The 26675-nt window shown below is 31.8% G+C and overlaps 1 protein-coding gene across 1 annotated transcript; it reads left to right on the forward strand.

Annotated features, from left to right (window-relative positions):
- Positions 1-3765: 3765 nt before the first annotated feature.
- Positions 3766-21254, forward strand: LOC125073110. Its single transcript, XM_047683812.1, has 3 exons — positions 3766-4205; positions 9161-9288; positions 20924-21254. Exons 1-3 carry the CDS (start codon positions 3806-3808, stop codon positions 21101-21103), a joined length of 708 nt encoding a protein of 235 aa, XP_047539768.1. The 5' UTR covers positions 3766-3805; the 3' UTR covers positions 21104-21254.
- Positions 21255-26675: the final 5421 nt, after the last annotated feature.

Genomic DNA, 26675 nt, shown 5'->3' on the forward strand with positions numbered 1-26675 from the left:
TAACCGGACTACAAGACAACGACTGCCTCATACATACAGACTCGTTAGTGTTATAATATGTAAAGATGATAGCAACGCACTAATGGTCATGATGTATTCAAATGTCATTAACTTACATAGTAAGTAGGCAAATGGTCTATGAGAATTCTATAAACAAGAGATATCTTCTCGCGAACTCAAAGAAATTGTCTTTTGCGCAAATGAGGATTCGTATCTAATTCGTACTTTCTTTAGCATTTATTTCTGACATGTTATATTTAAACCCATTGTAAATGTCAAAGTGAACGAGTGAGGTTATGTCTGTATTTTTATTTAATGTGCACTTGATGGTAATTGTTTACCGATGCCCAGTGACATTGGTACTGTAAGAAATATTAACTAACCTTAATATACGCACTATCATTCTTGGGAACTAAGATTTCTCCTTTCCTTCACCTTTCGGCGGTGAAGGAAAACATCGTGAGGAAACCTGCATGTGTCTAATTTCAACGAAATTCTGCCACATGTGTATTCCGCCAACCCGCATTGGAGCAGCGTGGTGGAATATGCTCCAAAACCTTATCCTCAAAGGGAGAGGAGGCCTTTATCCCAGCAGTGGATCGACATTTACGGGCTGCTAATGCTGAAAAAAAAAGATTTCTCCTTTGTGCCTGTAGTTACATTGGCTCCTCACTCTCCAAACCTGAACTCAACAATACCAAGTGTTGCTGTTATAATATATATATATGATGATGGCGATAAAATATATGATGAGTGGGTGGTACCAGTGGCACAGACCCACTCATCATATATAACAATAAAGTTATTAAATGAAAATTTGTAATAGAGTTACAGTTGTCAATCACAACTTATCGACTCTAGAGCAGGTAGTTTACGGAACACGATTTATTATTAAGAAAATTATCATTAAGTAAAATATTTACAAATTAATATGTAAAGGTGTTCGTTGAGATAATTTTAAAAATTATTCGTATTTTAATGTACAGAAAAAGTACTTCCGGGTCAATATTAGAAGTAAAGTAACAGCCTGAAAATGTTTTACTGCTAGGCTAAGGCCTTCCCTCCATTTGAGGAGAAGGATTGAAGCTGTTTCCACAGCGATTCCACATTGCGGGTTGGCGAAGAAGACACATGCGACAGAGACCATATTTTCTTCCACAGCCGAGCATGAGATGAAAACACAAGAACATGAAAATTCAGCGACACTTAACCGGGTTTAAACCCGCAAACATCAGTGAAAATACACGCGTTCTAACCACAGAGCCATATCATCTCTTGAGAATGGTGGTATTAAAAAAAAGGACCCTTCAACCCCAACTCCATAGTCTGGTCTTGTCGGCTTTACCACAAATATAATTTTATTGAAACCGTTGCGAAGCCATTAACAAAGTACATATTTCCAAAATTAAATAGTATATTTATGTGATTAATTCCAGATGTACTTTTGACAAGAACGTGAGTCACGATCCTTATATAATAGTATATATAAGGGACCTTACCACCGTTACAGATATGTGAATCTAACCCAAGCAGCGTCAAAAAGTCAACTAACTAATTAGCAGCTTGAATTTGTAATACGAAAAATATGTTATTGTTGAAAAAGGGCATTTTCACATCCTCGCCGTGACCTTATTTGCTAACTTATGTATGTCACCATTATGCTACTTTTAATTGATTGAAATCGCAATTATCTAACACCATTATTGGCTACCTTTCAGTGATCATTATCACTAAGCAAGTGCGGTCGCCGTGATAATGAAGTCCTCCAGACCGGTTTCACTACAGCATTCATTGGACTAACCAAGCTGTGCGCAAATACAGGTGCAGTCTTTATTAAACTTATCTTAGTCCAAAGTAACTTTTTATATTAGTCCAATCTTGGATTTAAAATGACTCGGAATCTGCAATCTTAAAATGTAGCCACAAAGTTGGCTTAGTGGCTTATTAGTGTTTGTTTGGACAAACCCCAAATAAATGTTGAATCGATGTAAGGCAGTTTTATTGGTGACAATATTGATTTGTACAGTGATTGCAAAAACTATACTGATAAAAAACATCACGAAGTAAAGCTTACGTTCAAATCAATTGTATTTTTTTTTGTTCATTTAAACGTTATTTGAAGTATTGGAAAGCATCCAAAATATTTGGCAATAACATTGGTTCAGAGCGGTTTTAAATATGAACAAATATCACAATGTTTGAATTAATCAACATATCGAGATTTGAGTATCTTTACAGTAAATTTAATCTTGTAACTACTTTACAAAATCATACATAAAATATTTATATATTTTAAATAAGTTATTGGAATAACTAATCCTAATCGTATCCGTACAAATTGGGTGGGGTGGGATATTGTCATAATACAATATAATTTAATATGTGTTAACAAATACATTTCTCATATAGATAAGAATTAAAGCAATCTTTTATTGAGACGAAATAATCACGCGAAATGTACATTTACCAATTTTCGCCAAATTCACGTGATAACGATACATTTCCTAATGTCCGATTGCTTAACGTATCGGAAGTGTCAATTATAATAAATAACTTGCGATTATTTTACGAGTGTTTGTTTTATTCCGTGTCGAGTAGTTTGCATGCGAGGTGTTATATTATAATGGATGTTAGAAAATATGGATGTGGTACTTAATTAATTATAATATATATATTTGCGACAATTCAGCTAATATTGGATATTAGGTGAATTAGATAAAAAACAGTTTGTCCAACCAAAGACAAATTATTAAAAGTCTACCTAACCGACTGATTATTCAATACTGTAGGTATTAGGTAATCAGCCAGCTAGGTAGACTGAATCAATAAATAAAGTATTTTAAAATTAGATTGAGTACAACCTTTTTTTTTAAATATTACCTTTATATTGGTTTTGGTAATCAAGATTCAAGCCGAATTTTCCTAAGACACTGTGACAGAAAAATTCAGCCGAATATATGAGTGCACTCTCGCAAAACTAGAAAAAAAATGGATTTACATGACCCACCCTTTCAACTTACACCCTTATACCCTTCTAATTCCCAGACTCGGAACTGCTAGTGAGAAATTATTCGACAGAAAATCGCAGTAGGTTCATTGTCGGCCCCACGCAGGCTTCGCATCCAAGACCATGGAAAGGAGCGGCTTTATAAGCTAGCTAATAAACCTACGTGACGGTCAACATTATACTCGTTGAATTGTATTAAATGTTAGATGTTGGTGGGAAAATAGACCAAAGACACCAAAATCATAGTATCATGGATGATATTTAAATTGTAATTTTGAAAATTTTAACAGCCTCCACATAAATTGTATTTTTTCAATATGCGGTTTTGTATCTACTAGGATTTTATATGAAAACCATTTTTTTAATATAGTTCGAATATATTATATATATTCATAGGTCTCAAAATTAAAAGAACATTTTTTTTTTGCATGTGTTAAATCCCAGATTCACAGAACCAGTACAATTAAGTTTGCCATATCTATATCCTACATATTCAACATCCAACCACGAACCAAGACCAGCACAACAATTTTCCATTTCGCTACACACTCACACAAACAACTCGCGAACGCTAGTTGCACACTAACCGCAACTCCATCGGCTCCATAACATCTAACGTCATTAGACATCAATGAACATTAACAGCCGTTTGATGTGAAAACAGCCTCAGTGAGTGTACCCCCGATCTCAGAGGTACAATTCATTTTGTAGTGTACATAGCCTATAAATACGCGTCGCTTGAAAACTATGGCACAGTCTTTTTTATTGTACCATCCTGTAAACATCTAAGTATTCAAAATGATCAAGAAATTATTTCCCTTAGTATTCCTTGTTGTAGTGGTGGCAGCGGACGACTTTGGGATGAAATACGTGATGAGGATATACGAAGACTGTCAGAGGACGGACGGGATAATGCCCTGTTTGAAGAAGAAGGCTATCCTGTTCTTTGATAGGGCGGCTAGGATGGAAGCCATACCTTTGGTCGCTGGTGTGGATATTGTGAAGACGTCCGATATGGAAATCGTGCCGGTTAGTGAGAATGATATCGATGCAAACCTGCCACGAAACATAGACAGCAAGGACGAAGCTTTGACGGATATGTTATGGAACAGAATAGCGGCTTTCGCGAATTCAAGAACAATACAGTTGTCACTCCCGAAAATGTCAGGCGAGGAGCTAAACAAGGGCGTGGAAGAAGGTAATACTAATTAACTAATATTTCTATGATTAATAATAATAAAATCATCATCGTTACAATAAAATATTTATGTAGATATAAATTTTGGTATCAACAACAAAAATATCGAAATCTAATTTGGCAAAGCGCATAATTCCATATTCAAAAGTTCAAAAGTAATTTTAGAACTGTGCTCGTTGATTAAATTTATCAATTATAAAATAAAAACTTTTTAAAAAGGATATACGGATAAATTTATCCAAGAAATAGTTATCTTAACAGTTATTGCAATAAATCGTTAAAGATTGACGGTTGGAATTGAATCTAATGAGCTTTAACGTTCCTACTAACCTTTCAATCCTGCAATAACTGTAACTTTCTCTTAGAAAAGGGAAAGATATTACCTCAATATGGCTTTGCATTTTAACAACAAAGTATAAAACTACAACAGAACATTTTACATCTTATCGTGTAAATAATTACTTACATAACAGGATATTTTTAAAATTAACGGCTGAATATTGAGTACCTTTGCTTGAAAAAAATATATAATTGAAAATCATAAAAAAAAAAGAATTTATATTTTTAATTTGACAACTATCATAGTTTATTTAGTTGTATTTAGTTGGACTTCTAAATCAAGAGGAGAATCTGGAGGCATTAATTCGTTGCACGTTAAACTTACTTCGATGCGTGGGTTCACAATATAATGAGGCTTGGTAACAAAACGATGGACGGTACTTTTAGTCAATAAAGCTTCTTTCAACTTATTTGTATGTAAATTTGCCAAATGATACGAGTTGTAGGTTGATTTTGTCTCACAAAATGTGTCAAAGATACTGCTGATTATCAAATAATGTCTTGTATATATAGTCAATATAAGCAGGAATACTATTATTTTTCTTCTTTATATTTTGGTTTGGCGTTAATATTGTCACGGGACTCTCTGGTTTGTCTTTACTGAATGTCATACTGAAAATAGTTTTAGCTCTCTTAGTTTCTGTAATCAGACCTTCTGTAACTAAAAAAAAAATTATGCAATAAACAAACAAAAATAATAAAGTATTACGTGATCAAAATTATATCAATCCTGTTTTTTAGCAATTACAAATGCCATAAAAAAGTTTTCATCCTCAGCAGGCTATTATTTATCATTTTATACAGAAAATAGATATATTTACTAGTTTCTACCCACCGCTTCGCTCGCGTGAATTTCAGTTTACGTAGGAAAAAGCATAAGCATTACTTTAAATAACTCCTGACTTCGTCATCCAGCTATATAATATAATAATGTAGTAAATAATTATGTGATATATATAGTATATAATAGTATGCAAAAGAAGCATTAACAACTTCAAATTTCTGTTAGAAAATTTCACCCAAATAAAAACGACAAGAAACAGGAAAAGTTGAATAAAAACAACTTACCTGTAGTTTCGATCCTCCATAGTTGCAAAATTGCGGTAACAGATATGGAGTGACACGTCCTTCACGGCGAGCCCTGACTCCTGACCGCGGCACTAAGATCGTTACCTCGCCGCTCCCGGCCGGCGAGATTATTTAACGGCACTATAGCGTATTATTGTGAGATAACGACACTTAATCTAATATTTAAGGACTATTATTTTTTCGATTTATTTTAGAAATACCGTTACTGGCTCATTACGTTCCTTAACTCAATATATACTTATAACAAATGTTAATCTATAATGCCGTTAAGTTTTGTCAACCACATTTAAGTCTAACAATTTCAGTTGACGGCGTTATAGGTGAACAAACGTAATCCTCTGTATTAAAAAAGAATAACAATAAAACAGTTAATGTCTTTTAACCACTTTATAATGTGCGAAAGACCATATAACGGCAATCTAGTTAAGCAATCATAGGAAAAAATTATAACAAAATATAAGTTAAGGAACTTTAGCAGCTATATTGACTCCAAAAGTTACTTAACGACTTTTATGCTTAATAACACACGAGAAAAAAGGCATGTAACGGCGTTGTTATTAAAATTATTTTCAAAACTAATCAAGATATCTAAAAACCGCATATATATGTCGATAGAGAATTTTTTTCTTATTAATATGCCATCAAAAGTTGAAATTCGATCAGATGTCAGTTAACGGCATTTTTGTTATACCACGGCAGTATGAATTGTTTCATTATTGACTTGGAAATGATTAAAGGGATGTACTTATTAGTCGTATCGAGTAAATCATTTCAATGTTTTTGAAAATGCTGTGCTTACTGCTAACAGTTAAGTAAGAATAGGTATGTTCTAGGGTGTTCTAGGTAAGAATTACAATATATTTTTATAAAAAAAAATAAAGCTTAGAACATACAAATGAATTCATCAATATTTTTATCATAAGCAATTGAGAACGCACAAAGCTCTGCTATTAGACGAAGCAACATGTAGGTCATAGTAATTATTGAAGAGATAATTGGATAAAAATATAATATACTATAATGGGCTTGATTACAAAAGATATCTTAACATTTCATCGGAACAATTAAAACGGTACTAACCATATTTTACACGCATGCTTTAAGTAGACAGACTATACGATTCATACATCTTAATAATACTAACAATTATATATTTTAATAAACTACCATGTAGTTTTTTAATTTCACGCACAAATATCTCGCGCTTCGCTTGCAATTCACACAAATAAAAAAAAAAATACATTTGAATGTAAAACACGCTATGGAGATATATTATGACTGTTGGATTTTTTAAATAAATAAATAAATATAAATATTGGACAACATCACATTCATTACTCTGATCCAAATCTAAGTAGCTAAAGCACTTGTGTTGTGGAAAATTAGAAGTAACGACGGTACCACAAACACCCAGACACAAGAGAACATTGAAAACTAATAAACGTCTCGGCCGGGAATCGAACCCAGGACCTCGGAGTGGTGTACCCATGAAAATTGGTGTACACACTGCTCGACCACGGAGGTCGTCAAAAGATTTATTTCTTTACCATCAAACTGTGCGTATATACATAATAACAAAAGTTATTAACAGGATAAAAATAACCCATCTCGCTATCTCTGTACCTGAACTTTACTGTAAAAGTCACGTAAATATAGAGAATGGGATACATTTCAAATCCGCGTCATTACATTCCAAAACTCTATAAAAAATACTCTCGGACTTATAGGAATATCTTCACGTAATTCAAAATGATATTGTATCGATGTAATTCACAATAATAACAGGGAAAGCTGAATATTACAATCTTATAATTGGCCAGTTTTACACTTTCCAATAAACAACGCGTTCGTGAGAACTATGACCTCGTTGATGACTACCAAAGTAATCATCTTCGTGTACATAAATCAGCTGTAACTCACGTCTTCCTAAAGCTTAGACTGACTTCGATTCGATAGAGTTTAGATTGGAGCGCTCGGATCAGAAAAAAACCACCCGGATCCTATCGGGACGTGCGGAAATTATCATACTATATTTTACTACCTAGATACCTTAAATTTTTCTTGTTATACATTATTTGACAAAACTTTTAGTGACATAGAAGCCTATATACGTCCCAAAGCTTTTTTTAGCGTGATGAAGTTTAATCCAACACGCTACTTAATGCGGGTTGGGGGATACCTATTAATCAGATTTTTATCCGACAAATGCTTCCTCGCGATGTTTTCCTTTACCACAGAGCATGTAATTTTTTTTGTTTATACAAAATATAAAGCATATGAAAATTAAAAGTAAAAAATTTTTTACAAATAAAATAATTATATATTCATTTATTTATCTGTAAGTTTCTGTAATTTGTGTTTAAAATTCATCTTCAAAGCAAAGCAAGGAGGTATGAAATCGTGAGTAAACCTAAATGTATCTCATATATATATATATATGTACATATATCCACTAAGTAGTAATGAGTCAACTTAGTAAAACTCAAATATCTAAATCAATGTAATCATAATCTTAAGATTACATAGTTTTACATTATTTGATCTTAAAAAATGACAATTCATAACTCTTGTCTTGTAGCATTTCAACTGAAGTCGTTTCAATACTGAGACTTATACGACATAGTATCTGTTTTATATATTTCTCAATTAAACTATTAAAGTCTATGGATTTTTGTGACAAACTTGACACACGTTTAAAGATAGAAGACAATTCTATTGAATAAAATAATTCTATTACAAAAAATATAGCCAATAAGCAAGCCCTAATCATTAATAAATAAACTAAGAACTTATGAGTATTTATTTTGACGTGAAACAAGGAAAGGGATTTAAAACTGATTAAAAAACCTAAATATTAAATATAGCAAATTATTTGAATTTACGACTGATATTATCAAAATCGTACACGAATTTATAAATCGCTAAACACGCGAAGGAACCGTTTTAAATGTAAATAAGCAAACATGCGATAACATTTTACTAATTTAGGGAAGTATCGCATAATTATTATATAATTTGGAAGATTAGGAATAGTTAATAAAATAAAATGAAAAGTAATTGCAATATTTGGCTAAAGAGGTTCATTCGTCTATTAAAAGCTGTCAATGAATGCTGAAATCGATTAATTGAAATATTTCGATACTATGTCTGGTCTCGGTACAGAGTGTCTAGTAGAAAACTATAACTACATACACATATAAGCCCTATACAAATCAGCCCAGCTTATACAGGTTGTAGTCTAACAATACATTCGTCTTTTTTTAATTTCTTTTTAATATAGAAATTTATTTAGGCTGACTGATAAATCGGTCACTTGACGTTAAGTCACCACCCTTTGACAGCGGCACTGTAAGAAATATTAATCATTGCTTAAATCATCAATACCAACCTTTGAAGGAATATGTTAAATCCCTGGTCCCTTTAATAACAGCTCACTCAAACTTCAAACCAGAACACAACATCACAATGCATAAAACTTACACTATACCAAACGTACAATAATTAATTTTCATAAATAACGATTTCAGGGCGAGGTAAGATGAAGAAAATGATGGGGATGATGATGATGGGTGCAGCGATGAAGATGGCAGCGATGATTCCTCTCGCAATCGCTGGACTCTTCATTCTGGCGGGGAAGGCATTGATAGTATCAAAGGTATGTATGACAAAGACAACATCACATTCATTTTATAATCATTATAATGTGTATTAGCTAATTCAATACTATAATTCATAGTTATTGGTTCAATTATTTTCCTTCCAAGATGTACCAATACAAGCGTATCTGTTGAATGAAGAAGTGCCAAGTATACGCGAGCCAGACCTATTTATCACAACTGAAATTGTGGCCTGTGAAAATTTATTACATCCAGCTCACTTATAAATTAAATATATCTAGACATATATGTTAAAGAAATGTCACAATGGTTCCAATCCATTAGTAATTTTCATCGCTTCACTATGTCGACATACATTAAATTCATATAAAAGTGATTACCTTAATTGAAGTAAAAACCTACTAAGAGATAAGTAACTTACAATGTGTTTACGGTATTCCTACATTAGTTACAGAGAGGTTCAAAACTAAGCCCCGATCTAGCTTTCTTCGCTTAGCTTTCATTAAATATGTAGGGCGATAAAACGATAATGGAACTGTACATGCAAACAGACAATTTAAGCTGAAGAGGAAATATAAACAAACCTTTAAGTTAAAATGTAGACATTTCGTGAAGTGAACGCAAATATTACTAGAGAGAATTTAGGATCTAATTTATATTCAAAGCAGAAACTATCATAATGTTACTGTAGAATACAATTAGCTTCTAAAACTTTTGGGAAAAATATATTTATGTATTATGTCCCAAGAAGACGGAAATTTTCGCCGGACAATATGACTAGTCGCTTATAACATTTATAATCATATTTTTCCAAAAAATCTTGAGCGTTTCAGTGCAATATAAGTTGCTAAGCTCAGAAAAATATCCCAACAATGATTAAACGGTAAAACCTATTCATATAAAATAAAAGAATCGCATTGCCCTAAATCGTACACATTGTCATCATAGGGAAAACGCGTAAAGACGTTTTAATTATCTCTCTTGTAATTTCTTCCGCAATTGTTAATACCGTGGGAAGTGTTACAATAACTTGTCACCAAGTTAAGGTACTCTGTTGTTCTTTAAGTACATTTGATTCGTGTCAAGATGAAAGATGTTATGACAGTGAATGACACGACAAAATGTGAAGTGAATACGTGAAAGTAGGATATAAATCTTCATAACCGTTTAAAAAATAACGTGCCGAAGATTTTGGACAAAATTTTATTTAACGAGGAAATCGGAACGCTTCAGGAAGTTACACTAATTTGAAACTCTTTAAGTTTTAATGATATGTAACAATTTGTAAATAATTTTGCTTGTGATTAAAGATAAATTTGACATGATTCACGTTCATATTTAAAACTAAAGCTCCAAGAAGTAAAGAAATATTTTCTCATATTTATAAAATTAAATTAGTATGGGTAAATAAAAAGATGTTTTGGAAGCATAAAATATTATATCTAAACTATTTTTAATTAAAATCAAATATCCATGAAATTAGGAAACAAAATACTCTGCAAATAACTTTACACTTTCATGGGAGCTATAAATATTTTACTACTTACAATATCCTTATTTAATAAAAAGACACATCAGATATTGACCAAACTCCATTCGCTTCGATCTCGGTCGTTACTTGAACACCATAGTTGTTGTAAGTACTTGGAAATGTCCAACGTTGAAACTGGTAAAAGTTCGCAATATGATCAATAATATAGCCATTTTAAAAGGAATTTCTTTGAGATTACCGTGGAGAAGTAGCACACTTTGCAAACCATCAGTTACGCGTACCTCACCATCAATGACTGTGGTTTCAATGTCTACGTACTGATTAAGTAATGCTTGCATGATAATGTTAGTTTAAAAAAATGGTATCGCCTTTTAAAATTAACTAATTCTAAAGGGGGTCTTGATAAAATATTGCTATCTCTTTATTTTGTGAGTAACTCAATAGGATTAGATTAGGACAATAGTTTAGTGTTTTTTTAATAGAATAGCCGGTGATATGTTCGTAACAGAATGTGTTGATCTTAAAATATAAACAAAGTATGATAAAACAAAAAACTTGAACGTCAATGTGGTTTATGATATCTTTAAAATTTGTGATAATTTATTCGTGGTATTATCGACTTTTCGATACACAATTGTAGATTGTTTTTAAAAATCTATTGTTGCATTTATTTATTCTTATCTGACATATCTTTTTATTTTCATTTGTTTTTTTTTTTGTCTGACGCTACACTTTAAGTAGCATTCAATTACAAGCTGACGGCAACACAGCCCTTTTATTTCCTGTTCCGTTATCACGATTAATGCGGCTTTCAGGCTTATCATATATCCTTTTAAACATTAACATAAAGTTAATATTTTAGATATTTCAATATATAATAATTAATAGCAAAATTTAAAAACTAAATCAATAACGACTTATGTAATCACAAATTAGGAGTTTAAAGATCGCTTCTATGCTCTTTCATTTAAAAACCACAAACACTGTTAAAAAAACCGATAATCCCGTTTCGTCTTTCCTCTTGAGGTCCGTGATTGTTTTATAACACTGTTGGTTGATTTAAAAAAAATCGAATCGATTCAATATGGACTGAAAAACTGTGTAAAAATCTAGATAAAATCAGTAGTTGCTTTTAGGAACTAACCTTTATTATTTGAAAATTTTATCACTGATTTATGTTGAGTTTTATTACATGTATGTATAGTATAGATTAGATAATAACAATAAAAACACACAAAGAGATCAATAACAAAAGCTATTGTTGACTACTAACATACAAACAAAACATGTCAAAGCTAAAGTTCAAAGATCAGCCGTACTGCGAATTGTCCGATAAATTGTATAAATAAACAATGACTCATACATAGTAATCAACGCTCCTCCTGTCTTATCATCAGCATTTTTACTACTACATCAAATGCGGGGTATGTCCTGTGTAACGGGAAAACTAGTTTAATGAAAAAAAACTACAAAGATCAGACTTTATTCTAATACCTTGAAATTCGAATTATGAATTCCCATATCAAAAGTATTTAAACATAGAAATTCAAATTCCGAATAATGAATAACTGGTTTCAACCAGTTATAACAAGATGTTATATTTGAGTTCATACATAGCGTGTGCATATATAAATTCTTGCAAATCAAGTGCATAATGATTATTTATAACGTCCTACATGCATACGAATCAGCGTAATGTCCGTTCAGAGTTATAATGACATTGATTCTCATATGACACAGATAAGCTTGGAAATAGGAAATAACGTTATTGTTACTACGATATACGTGAAGAAAACGTGATTTAGAAATCGAACTTTTTATAGCTTTAACAATGATCTAATAATCCTACTAGATATTATGAATACAAGTTTATATAGACGTTTGTTACTCACGCAAAAAGGATGAACGAATTTGGACAAAATTTGGAATAAAGATAGCCTACCTAACGTTTAACCCCCTAACAATTACGAAGTTGAAGCCGCAGGTGGAAGCCATACATGTACACGGTTCATTTGTATATACATACAGTAAATGACTCATAGGTCTCATAGCAAGCGTATAAGACCATAGGCACCGAGGTGTTAGGTTCAAAACTGAGTAGGATTTTCGGACGAGAACTTTTCAATCCAGCAATCTTGATTTAAGATGTCTTAAATCTAATGTTTCGGTCAGGTCGCTATATATTTTTTTTTTATACATATATAATAAAAGGTAGCTACTGGCCTTCAAGGGTTTCAAGCGATTATACAAAAGTGCTAACACAAGTCAAATGTATTGAATTTAAATTACTGATCCTGTTTGCTCAAACAACAAGTTAAAATGGGACTTCTCTTTGTGATTGACTTATGTCAGGAGTCTAATTGAAATTTATTTTTTTCGTACAAATGACAGTTGTTAGACTCCATACTCACTTCGATATAAACTAAACAATTTTTCTGTTAAGTTTAACTAAGACAATACAAATAAGAGAATCAGTGTCTTATTTAAGGTCAAACGCTATCACACAATGATCTACCTCGTTATACTAATAGACGTGTACTTTCTACGTTCGTTAGCTAAAAATGTGGAATACTGTTTACAGGGTGATTTATTTAAATTTATTTCAATTATCATACTATTTATAAGTTTTAATTATTTGGATTTGTTAATGTAATTTTTTAAGTACATGTTTTTCCGTCAACCCGCACTAATGCAATGGCGATATCAGCTCCCTTATCTAAAGGAGAGGAGGCTTTAACTGTTGTTGTATATTTGCTTTTATATCAACGGAGTCTCTTTGTCCGTGACTTACATACCTAAACACATTTTATGACTCCTTTTTATATTCAATGTTGTATTCAACGCTTGAATTTTACTGCAGCCTGGCAATAATAAGTAACACTGACATAAAATAATTCGATATAACAACTGTACAGATAGCAGGTCTGTGGAGAGATTACAATAAATTAAAAAAAAAACAACAGGCACACGAAAATCTCGCGTGTCTAATAAGTCTTATGTACAAAAATTTATTTAGTAGTTTTCAGTTAGGTATTATAAAAAAGATCCCACAAATTACTTTAGATAGAATAGATAGAATATTATACCTATCACCTATATGTTACTCGATCGAGATAAAAACGCTTTTCTTTGGAATTCGTCGATTACTTTGTGAAAATATTATATTTTTTAAAACAAACATTACATTAGCAGCCTGTAAATTTCCCACTGCTGGACTAAGGCCTTTTCTCCCTTTGAGGAGAAGGTTTGGAGCATATAACACCACGCTGCTCCAATGCGGGTTGGTAGCAGAATTTCGTTGAAATTAGACACATGAAGGTTTCCCCACGATAATTTCCATCACCGCCGAGCACGAGATGAATTATAAACAAATTAAGCACATGTAAATTCAGTGGTGCTTGCCTGGGTTTGAACCCGCAATCATCGATTAATATGCACTCGTTCTAACCACTGGGTTATCTGGGCTCTTTTTAATATTATATATGGCATAAATATTGTAATTATTATTATATTTCTAAAATCAGATTTATTATGCCATTTGATAAAATATTATCCTACTGATTTTCTTGTCCGATTCATGCAATAATATATATTCTAAGCAGTAGTAACTTAAAATTTTATTCGATTCAAATGTTCTAGAAGATTCACAGAAATAGAACAGGTTCTTGATATCATAGCAACATCTACTAGAAGCTTTACATAGTATCAAGAAAATGTACAAGAAAATAAAAACCATAGCATATACGTATATTGACTGTTGCGAATTAAATTGATTATACACGTATAAAACACGTGTTTGAAATCAATATAAACTTTTACTTTATTCTTGTATATCTAACCTATGCTAGGATATACAAATGTGTAGAAAGTCTAGCTTTGTAGGTCGCATCTAGATAAACCAAAGGTCAAGGAAAGCTCTATGCGTGCGAAGGTATTATTACTTGTTATTAATAGTTTCCTTTAATTTCTATGTACTTAAACGACTTCATGCTCATTAATCATACTCCCGTTTATTTCTGACACTGAGTGAACAACCCACTAGACGAATGAATTAGTGAATTATTAAATAATAAACAGTAACAGTAATCGAATTATTTATTAAATGTATAACAGAAACTACCGACACGACCCGGCTTCGCACGTGTGCATATTAATGAAAACTATAATGTAATTTAAATATAATGTAGCTTTTTTTACGTAAAAAAAATGAGTTCCATAGATTACTTCTTGTGTTCAAACAAACAATTTTAGCCTCTTTATTATATTATTATGAAGATTATATGAGATTGAAATCCCATTGTTGGTTCTTTGATATTCTTTGATGACTAATATCCTTACAGTGACCGATTAACTATAATATTATTAAAAAATATTATCTGTGATAATGCTTTTGATTTTATTGAATCTCCACAATTCGTATATTAGTATATTTAGAAAAACTTACAGGAACATAAATAAAAAAATAATGTATTAAAATAAAAAAGACGTATCTATACCAACTAATTACTGAATGAATTATCAATATAGAACTATTTTCCTCTTAAACTTTACCAATTATTATATATTATTTATTTGATACAGTATTTATTTGACATAACGTTAATTGACGTGATATTTAAAAAAAAAAAAACGTTGACGTAACTTAAATTCGATTCTTTAAAAAAAGAACGTGTTCTGTATAAAGCACGGTCGTTGCTACCGACTTATGTTTAAAATCAAAACGTATAAACTTATTTTGAATCTTACCACCTTGCAGTTAAAAGTGAAATTAAAATGTGTTGTTAGCGCGGAACAGGAATTTAATAAGAATGGCGGTTACATGTCGACCTTCGATGGACCATTTACAATTCTCGTGGAGTTGTAAACTGGCATAAAGATAACACACAGTGTTGCCATTGAATTAGTTTTGCCTGAAAATAGGGAAATTAAAAATACATTGAATTACATCTTATTAAATATTATCATTTATATTTCAATCAATGTAAATGATTAGTTATGCTTTCTATCTAATTAGTAATCTTAATTATATTATTATAATTTTTGTAGTTAGTATCTGATATTACAATGCACATGCACAATTTTAAGGTCGAATTTAAGCGGAAAATTTCTATTTTTAACGTAACAATTTAAAACGTTTCTTGCCCAAAACCTTTGGACGGGTAATTTACTTTATAGCGTTAATGGCTCTAGTTAAGTTTGCTACGAATATTTATAAAAATAGTACAAAAATAATTTCAATGATACTGGCACCAGCACCTCACTTGATGGTTACTAATTCTACAGACTCAACCCTCCAGTTATCAAACACTGAAACATAAATAATAATATTCTTGCAATGAACAAATTTCGTATACCAAATGAAAATTAAAATATTTATTATTTAAATATATATATACCTAAATCAAGTTATTTTAGGTATCAACACTATAAAAATTGGATTAAATAAAGAGTAAGAGAATTTCAAACACCGACAACACTGGCCGCATTCTGTTAGTCTATTGCAAGCCGCGCTTTGAACAACAACTTAAAATCGTTTTTTTTTTTTAATTATTTTATTGTCGTCTTAAGTAAATCTCGTGCGGCTTGTCCTATATCAAGCCGTAAGAGATTCACTTCGGTTGATAATAAATAATACGACGAAGGAAATGTGTGACGTATTTAACCCTAATAATTAATTTGTGGGTATTTTTAATTTGTTCGTGCTATCTTGTCAGGGTGTTATTTATCTGTATTGTTTTTTTCCATTTTTAAATTAGTTTCATCTTCATGTTTTATATCTTTATTTGTTCTATTTTTAAAATATTATCATTGTATACTTTATTTATTTTAATTCAATTTCTCATTTTATATTTTATTTTAATCTTATTTTTTTACATTTGACATAGTAAAATGTCAAATTATTTATTGACAAGTTTTTTATTTCCGGATGTGTAAGCTGACTAATGAGATTTTAATTAGTTTCGTCATTACGTATCAAATCATCTAGAATAATTGCTGTGACCATCACGAGGTGTCACTGTTTGAGTTGTTAATTGATGCAACCACTATTACTAAGGCTGAGTGCAAAACAGTTTTTAATATTTAAAGTCATTCGATTCTCATTCTTAAAAAATAATAATATTTACACAATTGTAGTTCGTTTGTCTATGGCTCTTATGACAAGTCACAGATTATAAACATTGTTAGTATAGTAAATTTTTGAATGACTGTGACAGGATTCAATTTTGTATGTTATCTGTAAAAAATACAAACACGAAGGGACTCGGTACGATTACGACATTAACTTTATTACCCAAACATATTGCTTAAGAAGTGATTAGTAAAACAATACCGTCTTCTTTTTTCGAATGTAAAATCATTGTTGACAGAGGGAGATAAATCTAGTTTTTTTTTAAATAAAATATGTAAGTTATCACTACCCTCTATATACATAGGCGCTGTTAGAAATACTACCCATTCCTTACACCGCCAATGCGATGCCAACCTTGGGAACTAATATTGTCACTCACCCTTTAAAGAGATCACAACTGCAATACTAAGTATTTCTGTTTGGCGGTTTAATATGTGACTAATGGGTGGTACTCAGAGCTTTTACGATCGACTACCACCTACCACTCAGTTTTACACTAACCCGCTTAACATCATTTATAAGTAAGGCTATTCTTTAAACATCTTGGATATATCAAATGTATTACACGCTTAGTATGCTGAATGTTTTCCTATGAGATCGTGTTTGGTTTGGCCACTATCACAAACATACACGAACAATTGGTTTGTATACAAAACAAAAGTCAATAAAAGTATGAACATTAATTTTCGTGCAAGAACATGTCACTTTGAAGTTTGCACATTCTTAAAAAAATTAAAGGAGAGTAAATTAATTTTTACTACATTATTAAACGACTACAAAAAAGGAATACGTTCTTAATTCAAATGTGTATACGGAGAACATCATTTATATTAATTTATTAATTGATGTAAGAAATACTATCGGTATAGTCACAAAATACATGGGAAAATAAAATTACGACAATAACAATACAGTGTGATTCACTATTAAAGGCATTTACAACAATAGAATTAAATTACACTACACTCAACATAAATTAGTGAAGTTTAAACAACTTAAATGAAATAAAGATTAAATATAACAATGCCCGAAATAGCGCAATGATTAGAACGCGTGCATCTTAACCGATGATTGTGGGTTCGAACACGTTCACGCACCACTGAATTTACATGTGTTTAATTTGTGTTTATAATCGTGCTCAACGGCCTTGTGTCCTTATGTCTAATTGAAATTCTGCCACATGTGTTTCATTGTGTCGAATTCAGTATAATTCAAGGTGTTAACAACAACATGCCTATTTCTTAACACGTCTTTTATTTTATTTTTTTATTTAACCTTTTTCGTTACAATTTTTCCACGAATGTTTCGGATAATTAAAACTGATGCATAGTAATTACATAGTAAGTTTACTAATGTGTTGAATTTGAATAAATATTTATTTTAAAGAGTTTAAACAGATGCTTTAAGTACACCGTGTACAACAGTTTATTTCTAGAAAATTCCATAAACTCTGTTGTACATAATACACGAATAATATATAAATAGATTTAGATATATACTTAATTATATATTACTACGTTTTTGGGATTGGTCGTCAGTTAGGCACAAAATGTCCTTTCTTAGAGTTTAAGTTTGGTTCATAACAAATTTCATCAAATTCGGCTTAGTATTTTGGCTATGTAAGAGCACCAGACAGACAGTCTCTTTCGTATTTGTAATATTAGTATAGATTACTCGTATGTGTTGGCTTATTCGTTCATGTAGTTAATCTACTTAATAAAATTTGAACATCATTTTAAAATGAATGAATGATATTCATTGCATTGCCTAAACCAGTATGTCTAATAGATTATTATTAACAGAAATTCCTCATGGAACCTTGATAAGCACAATGAGGATAGGAACAACCTAAGAGAGTGAATTTTTTACAGATGTTTCTTATTTTTCATATAAGAATTATCGGTATCATAATAGTATTTAGACCGATAAAAAAAAAAAAAAAAATATTGGAAAACATCACATTAATTACTCTGATCCCGAAGTAAGTAGCTAAAGCACTTGTGTTATGGAAAATCAGAAGTAACGACGGTACCACATACACTAAGTATGACCTGCAAAATTGTTCATTTAGGTTATAGAAATCGTTCGATTCCAGATCTCGACTCTCACATTTATGAACCAAATAAAAAATACTATATTGTGAACGAATAACTATTTACTAACTTGACTATATCCATCACGTTTTATCGAGTGACTAGCTTATAAGACAAAGGTTCCAAATTCAAATCTAGGTAGCAAAAAAAACATTGAGTGTGTCAGTGGTCGAGATATTCCCCATAGCTGGTAACTGAGAAGTATCCAATGCTTATAGCTTACACTATCCATGTATAACCGTTGATCCTGTGCCTGATCACTCTCAGACAGTGTTGAATTACGAGAGTGAGAAAAAAGAAAGTGTATCTTGTTTACTCACTTATGTACTTTATTAATAACATTGATGCAGATTATAGGATGCTTCGAGTTTGACTATCGAGGCCGAAGTTTAATTATGACATTATTATTATAGACAACGTCACCTTTTGTTCACAAAATAAAATAATGTGTCTGTCTTCTCCACCCTACGTGACATTGGCGAAATAATCTGTGCCCTGTCGGTACAACTAAAAGCCATTAAACTAAGAATTGAATTGAAAATAATTAATGTGTTAATATCACTTCAAGAAATAACTTTAATAAATGTACCTTCTGGGTTACTTATCGGTTCTTCTCGGTATCTACATTCCGAATCGGTGGTAGCTTTACGTTTAAAATCGTTGTGTAAAATTTCGATTCAAAAGTATAAGTAATAAAAGGTGTGTTTGCACACATTAAATCAAAATATTCTTAATCGAATTGAATCGTCATGTTACAGTTATGAATTATTTTTAAACCTACGGAACCTTTCGGAAAGTACTAGAATCTATCGAGAAGAATCGTCAAGAAAATTTTTCAACATTCTTATTAAGAGTTTATTCAAAGTCCAATTACATTTTTATATCTTCCCTTGAAAAAAACTTACTTTTTTTGTACGTTTATGTGTTGACGCATTTACGTTTCATCGAGTTTCAAATCTCAACGATTCTAAAAAATGTTCACTTAAAAAAAATCTTAAGCACATTTTTTCTACAAATATCATAGACAAAGTCAAAGCATAGATGTAGTCTATTGTAAACCCTTTATTTCATAAATGCGAGTGTGTTCCTAACGTCATTACTTGATTCTTTAAGGCTTCGCTGTTACGTAAATAACAGAGAATGTCGTGTTGTAATAACTTGACCTATATCAAAAATAGATTCACATTATAATTGATGCCGTATAATAAATAATCACGATTTAAATTATAAAAATAAATATAATATCGCTATTTAATTATAAAAATGAAATAGCGATATTTATAATTATGTTATTTGGTCAAAACTGCAACACACTAAGTCTTACTGCATAGCGGCAAGAAGATGCGTGATAACCAGGGCCGGATCTACCACATGGTTTTTTGAGCTTCAGCCCCGGGCCCCGTGGATTCAATGGGGCCCCAGCTAAGTCAAGTCAAAGTCAAAACTAGACGATAATGCGAAAGAATCCTTAAATTTATTAAATTAAACAGATCGTATGGTTTACTGCCCTGCGAGTCTTGCAATTAATCAAATCCGTTCAATTAATTTAATTCAAGTCTACGTTCAGATATGTCTTAGGTGAGCCCCTAAGTAGTGTTAGCCCAGGGTCCTCTCAACTTACGGTCCGGCCCTAGTGATAACCTACACCAAGTATATAGATACAATATTTATATATATATATTAGTGGTCTTAAGATGTATTTTAATGCATTAACTCAATTAATTATTAATTCATTTAACTGTAAGGACTAGTGGAACTATGAAACTAGGATTTTGACACTGGACGATTTCCTGTCATGACGGATCAATAAAGCTTTATTGAGTTTCTTGGTCTACAAACTGGTCGTACTTGAAGGAATTAGACGTGTCTTTCCTCCCCTTTTCTCAAAAAGGGGGGATATCTTAACCCAACAGTGAATAAAGGGCGTTAATTTAATTATATTTTTTGTTTATTTTCAGATCGCTTTACTTCTAGCTGGTATCATAGCGTTGAAAAAGATCATCGCTCAGAAGAACGGTGGTGGTGGCGGCGGTCACGAGAGCCACGGGTGGTCATCCGGAGGTGGTAGCAGCGGGGGTTGGGATCGTAGATCGTATGACGCATCCGACTTAGCGTACTCAGGGTACAAGAAAGATTAAACAGACAAAAGATTAAGTTAAGAGTTAAGTAATGAACGACTTCTATTATTAATAGTGTAACTATATATTTTAGCTTTATAATTATTATGTAAATTTACACACGCGGTGATTCTTATATAAAAATGTGATTTTTAAAGTGATATTTTATAATCAAAAGTGAATTATTATAGTTCGCGTTCCATTATTTGGAAATATTGAATCAGACAATTCGATCGTCGTTATTAAATTCTATGTAATATTGGAAAATAATATGTTTATAGTTATTCGCTCACGGAAAGCTATTATATTTTTAACAAAAGCATGCTATATTGATACCTATTTATTTGTAAGGAAAACGTCAAAATGAACCTTTAAGGATATTTTGATTGCTGAGTTTCATAAAAAATCTTTTTCTTCTAGAAAGAAAGCCAAGTATTGATATTTAAAAGATCTTCTAAGCCTTTACAAAAAGAAAATCATGACCCATATTTGACACGTCAAACAAACACTTCATACACAGCTTCGAAGTTAGAAACGCACAGGATTCATATTCATGAAGCCTCTTTTTGCTAATTTTTTATTCGCACTTTAAATGATTAATAAATATTATTTGTAATTGTCTGTATAAAGGAGCGTAAATTCAACTAATAATCGTATTGTGTTCACTTCATGTCTTAGCTGGAGCTGGAATTAGAGCTTACTTTAAAATAAAATTTGATTGTAAAGTACGCTCTTACAGGAACAATTGAATCGTCGTGTTTCATTTAAATTACAAATCACTGGTTCGGAATGCAACCGAAAAGGTCGATAAAAAACCGCATTAATTTAAAAAAAAACTATTTGAATAACAACTATTATGTGTTTAAATTAGTTTATTGCTTTGGTTTTTGTTTTAAATGTACTAAGGGTCTCGTCTACAATGCCCAATTGGTTCGATCTTTATATAAAGAACTCATTTTGGCATCACAAGGATATAAGGTTCTATATATAATTTTTAGATTGAAACACAGAAATTAAAAAAAATCTTGCCTTTCTTTTCCGCGTGGCATTTTTTACAATATGCATGTATTATACTCACAAACTTTCTTCTTGAATCTCTATTTATTCATGAAAACAGCATTAAAATCCGTTTGCGTCGTTTCAAAGATCTAAGTGTACAGAATGTGTCAAGCGACTCTGTTTATTACGTGTGAAGTCATATTTAATTGCTATTTAAATGTTTATTTTTTAAGAAATTGTCCCCAAATAGAGGGCAATTTTATGAAAGTATTTTTTATAAAAACTCTTTTGTAACTAGTTTTAAGTCGACTGCTTTGTATTATAACCTTATTTATTGTAACTTATTAAATTATTTAATAAAATGTGTGGTTTTGTACGTGTATTTTTTATTTTATTCAAACTATGATTTAAGAAATTTTTAAAATTGTATACATTTCCGCTGTTTGGAAAAGTTGGAATATTGACTTTAAAAAACGGCTTGCAATTACAGCATATAAAGCGCCATAGCGATAAACGATATATCTGTAATTTTTACTAATAATATAAATGGGAAAGTAACTCGGTCTGTCATTTTGTTTGTTACACTGAACCGAATTTGATAAAATTTGGTATAAAGCTAGCTTAAACCCGAAGGAAAGATATAAGCTTTAAATAAATAGAGCTAGAAATAAAATTCTAAGTTTCACCCACACCACCTAGATGTCCGAAAATCCACAACAGCGCGATTTTTAAGACATTTTCTGCCTCGCACTACCACTCTGTGGAACCAGCGTTCGCCGGCAGTTTTTCCGAACCAATACGACTTGGGAACCTTCAAGAAAAGAGCGTACTCCTTCATTAAAGGCCGGCAACGCATCTGAAAGCCCCCCGGTGTTGCGGATGTCCATGAGCCTCCTGCTCGTTTGCCACCTAACACATAAAAAAAAAACTTTTTATACCTAAATAATATGACGAAAGCCGCGGTTGAAAACGAGTTCTAAAGCGCCTCTAAATTTTTATATATTTTTATTTATTGTCATAAATACTGAGTGACTAATGTTATGAATATTCGAATGCAAGTATATTTAAATATCCGCTATTAAAATAATTTTATATATTTCATGATTAAATTTTTGCTTGAAAAATAATATAATGATTTTCAAAACAGACATCTAAAACTTTTTAGTGACTTTTATGTGGCTGACTTCGTTTCATTCGTCCGACCGTTTCCGACTGAAATTAGCCATCCGACATCATCATTTACCGCCGTGTATAAATTAAAAAAAAAAAATAACAACATTAAAACTCAGTGATGTTTACCATAATATGAAACCATTTTATCTTTAATTAAGATTGGTATGATCTTACGATGTGCAGGATTTTTGTAAATAGCAGACAAGCTAACTACTAGATCAATACGAAAACAAAATACTTGTCATTAACTTGATGATAAGGCTTTGTGCAAACCCTAGGTATCACCAGGTATTCTGCCACCAAACAGCTTACTTATTATTGTTGTGATCCAGCTTGAAGGCTGAGTGAGCCGTTGTAACTACAGGGACAACTTAGTTTCCAAGGTTGGTGGCGCATTGGCGATGTAAGGAGTGGTTAATATTTCTTACAGAGCCAGATTTTAAAGGCGGTAGTAACTACATAACATCAGGCCCACTTCCGTCTCAATCTATTCGTTAAAAAGCATTAAATTGCTCCTATCCAGTTCCAACCGAAGTTGTAATCAAGAGAAACAAACCCTATGATGCCTAATTAATTACAAACAGTTCTTGATTAATCTTTATTTATATAGCACTATAATTCCACTTAACTACCTATATCCAACTTTAACTCCTTATTTCTTACTTCCATAGTTCCGATAACAACTTCGCCGCATGCAAAACATGCATATTTTCATGAATTCATGATGAATTTAATAGATATATTCAAGATCTCAACCACTTATATCGCGTCATTTCAATGTTTGAGTAATTTATTTCTCCTATTTCATTTTGAGCTTTTAATAAGTGTTCTTATAGCGAAATAAGAATGGTATATTAACAAAAGAAATACCATCCAATACCGCAAAAAGACTTCCACTGAAGTGGAAGTCGGCTGGTCATGTCTCCAGGCGCCTTGATTGCTATTGGAGCCGACACGTGCAGACCGCGCTTAATAAAACGTAGTGGCGAGGTGGACGGATGATTTAAAAACGCTGGCAGGATCGGGATAGATGCAGGCTGCCCAAGATCCGGATGGTTGGCGTTGGTTGGCATCCAGCGGTAGAAGGCAAAAGGCAAAATAAAAGTTGTGTTATACTTTAAGAGAGTTGCTAAATTAGTAGTAGAGTAGCTCTTTAAGAATATTCGTTTTTTACAGTGATTTTACTTCATATCTAATAAATATTAGACTACAGATCTGTCAAACTTGTTTTTTAATTGCATTTTTTTCTTTTACAATTTCTAAATAATATACTTACCTGTACTTATAAAATAACATGTCCTAGCTAACTGACTGATTGATTCATCATCGCCTAGCGTAAACTATTAAAGTTAGGGCCATGAAATCTGGTTAGAGTCGTTTTATTGAGAAGACACCCACTAAAGAATGAATTTCGGAATATCTACCTACCTGAAAGTTGAAAGTTTGTAAGGAAGTCCGTATTTTTTAAGTAGGAAACGTGAAACTTTATTTTTGGGCTACTGATTAAAAATGAGTAGATATGTATTTAAGCATTTATGGATATTCTACCCCTTAAAGGTGAATTACACGGTAATGTATAAAAAAACTCTTAAATTAAAATGATATTTTAAATTAATCTGTAAACATATTCAACTTCTACACGAGCAAAGCCGCGGGCAACAGCTAGTTATTCATATATTATATTAAAATATTCGCAACTAAACTATACAAAAAATCGTATAGCCCTAAATAATTTCGTATCCGTAAAATATTATTCCCATATCCGTATCCATGTCCAGATCCGAACTAACTCATTCCGGTATACATCTCAAATCTCCCTTAAAAATGATGCCACGGCACAAATCGTCCAGGAGGATATGACCCTTATCATATTTAAAGGTATTTGGACTAAACACCCCGTTTTGGCAGTTACTGGAACACACCAATAAAAGCATTACTAGTTGGCGATAGAATTTTTTATGAGTAAAATTATAACATTAAAAACAAATACTTTATATATCTTCTATATTATATGCATTTTATTTTTCGGCAAAATTTCCCTTCGTACTTGCATGCCTGTGCGTGAATCTGTTTCATTCACATTTATATTCTGCTGGCAAACAACGATCGCGCCTGTTGTTATGCAGATAAAAAAATTGGGCAGTTGACATACATGCAAATAGGCCGTATATATATATGAAGCCTTAAATGTATTACTATTATATAATAATCTTTACATTTGTATTAAATCACAAGTTCAAATAAATACTATCTATCTATATATAAATCTGTTCGCGTAATTTTATGCAAATTAATTGTTCATGCTCAGTCATAACGGTAAACGTGAGGAAATGCATTAGAATAATGTCGAATAACTCGTACATACTTAACTAAATCATACACGCAAATCATCTGAAAACATTGTATTTTTAATTTAAAATTAATTACCCAAATAAAAAACGCTATCAGTCAACAAAAGTCTCACTGCGTGGTAAAGGTCTCTTCTCAAGGAGAAGGCTTACAGCTAATTCCACAACGCTACTCCGATGCAAGAAGATTCATTTCATGTTACGTTTTAGTTAAATGTAGAAACTATGTATAAATGTACACTTCAAATGCAAAAAAATATACAAATATTCCAATCAGATATGTACAAGGAAATATTATATCCTTAAATGCCAGTTAGACTAGTCGAGCTCAAATAAAAAGTATTTTAAAATTGTTCAATCATTAAGCCACACACACGCTAAACGCAATGAAATAAAATACTCTGTTTGCTTTTTTTCAACAAACGTCCCGCAATTAATTTTATTAAATATTGCATGACATACATACTGTCTTCCTGCAATAGATAATTAATCGATCACAACCTACATGACACTAAAAAAACATCAACGCACACATAAAAAAATGTGTTATATATTTACGCACTCACACTTACAACTTAAACATATAATTGGTAGGTTTGTTATTTGTAAATCGAAGAGTGATACAGTTGTGAATAGGTTGGGGTGATCGAAGTTTTATTGGTATATGTGAATTGGTTTCCGTCCCTGTCGCGTGATTCACGCCCGACTACATTACGTCGTGTTCCGCAAATCTTCGGAAACATTACAATGGCGTATTTAACCGCCGATATACATAATTGTATTTATTTTTAACTATTTTTACCCGCGGCTTTGCTCACGTTTAAGGGGTTGGTCGGTAGGTGTTGGGCATAGAAATAAAGACTATGCTCTTCCTCGGAGTTCAAGCTTGCTCCATAACAAATTTTATCAAATTAAGTTCAGTGGTTTGGCCATGTACCATATTATTATAGACTAGCTGTGCCTGCGACTTCGTGCGCATTTTAATTTAACAAAAAAGTTATAGTTCAGTTCGCAGATTTTACTATAACTTATTAATTCTGTCATGAGATATTAAGTCGTTGGTGGGAGGCACC

The sequence above is a fragment of the Vanessa atalanta genome, chromosome 23, assembly GCF_905147765.1.
Source record: "Vanessa atalanta chromosome 23, ilVanAtal1.2, whole genome shotgun sequence".
Classification (NCBI taxonomy): domain Eukaryota; kingdom Metazoa; phylum Arthropoda; class Insecta; order Lepidoptera; family Nymphalidae; genus Vanessa; species Vanessa atalanta.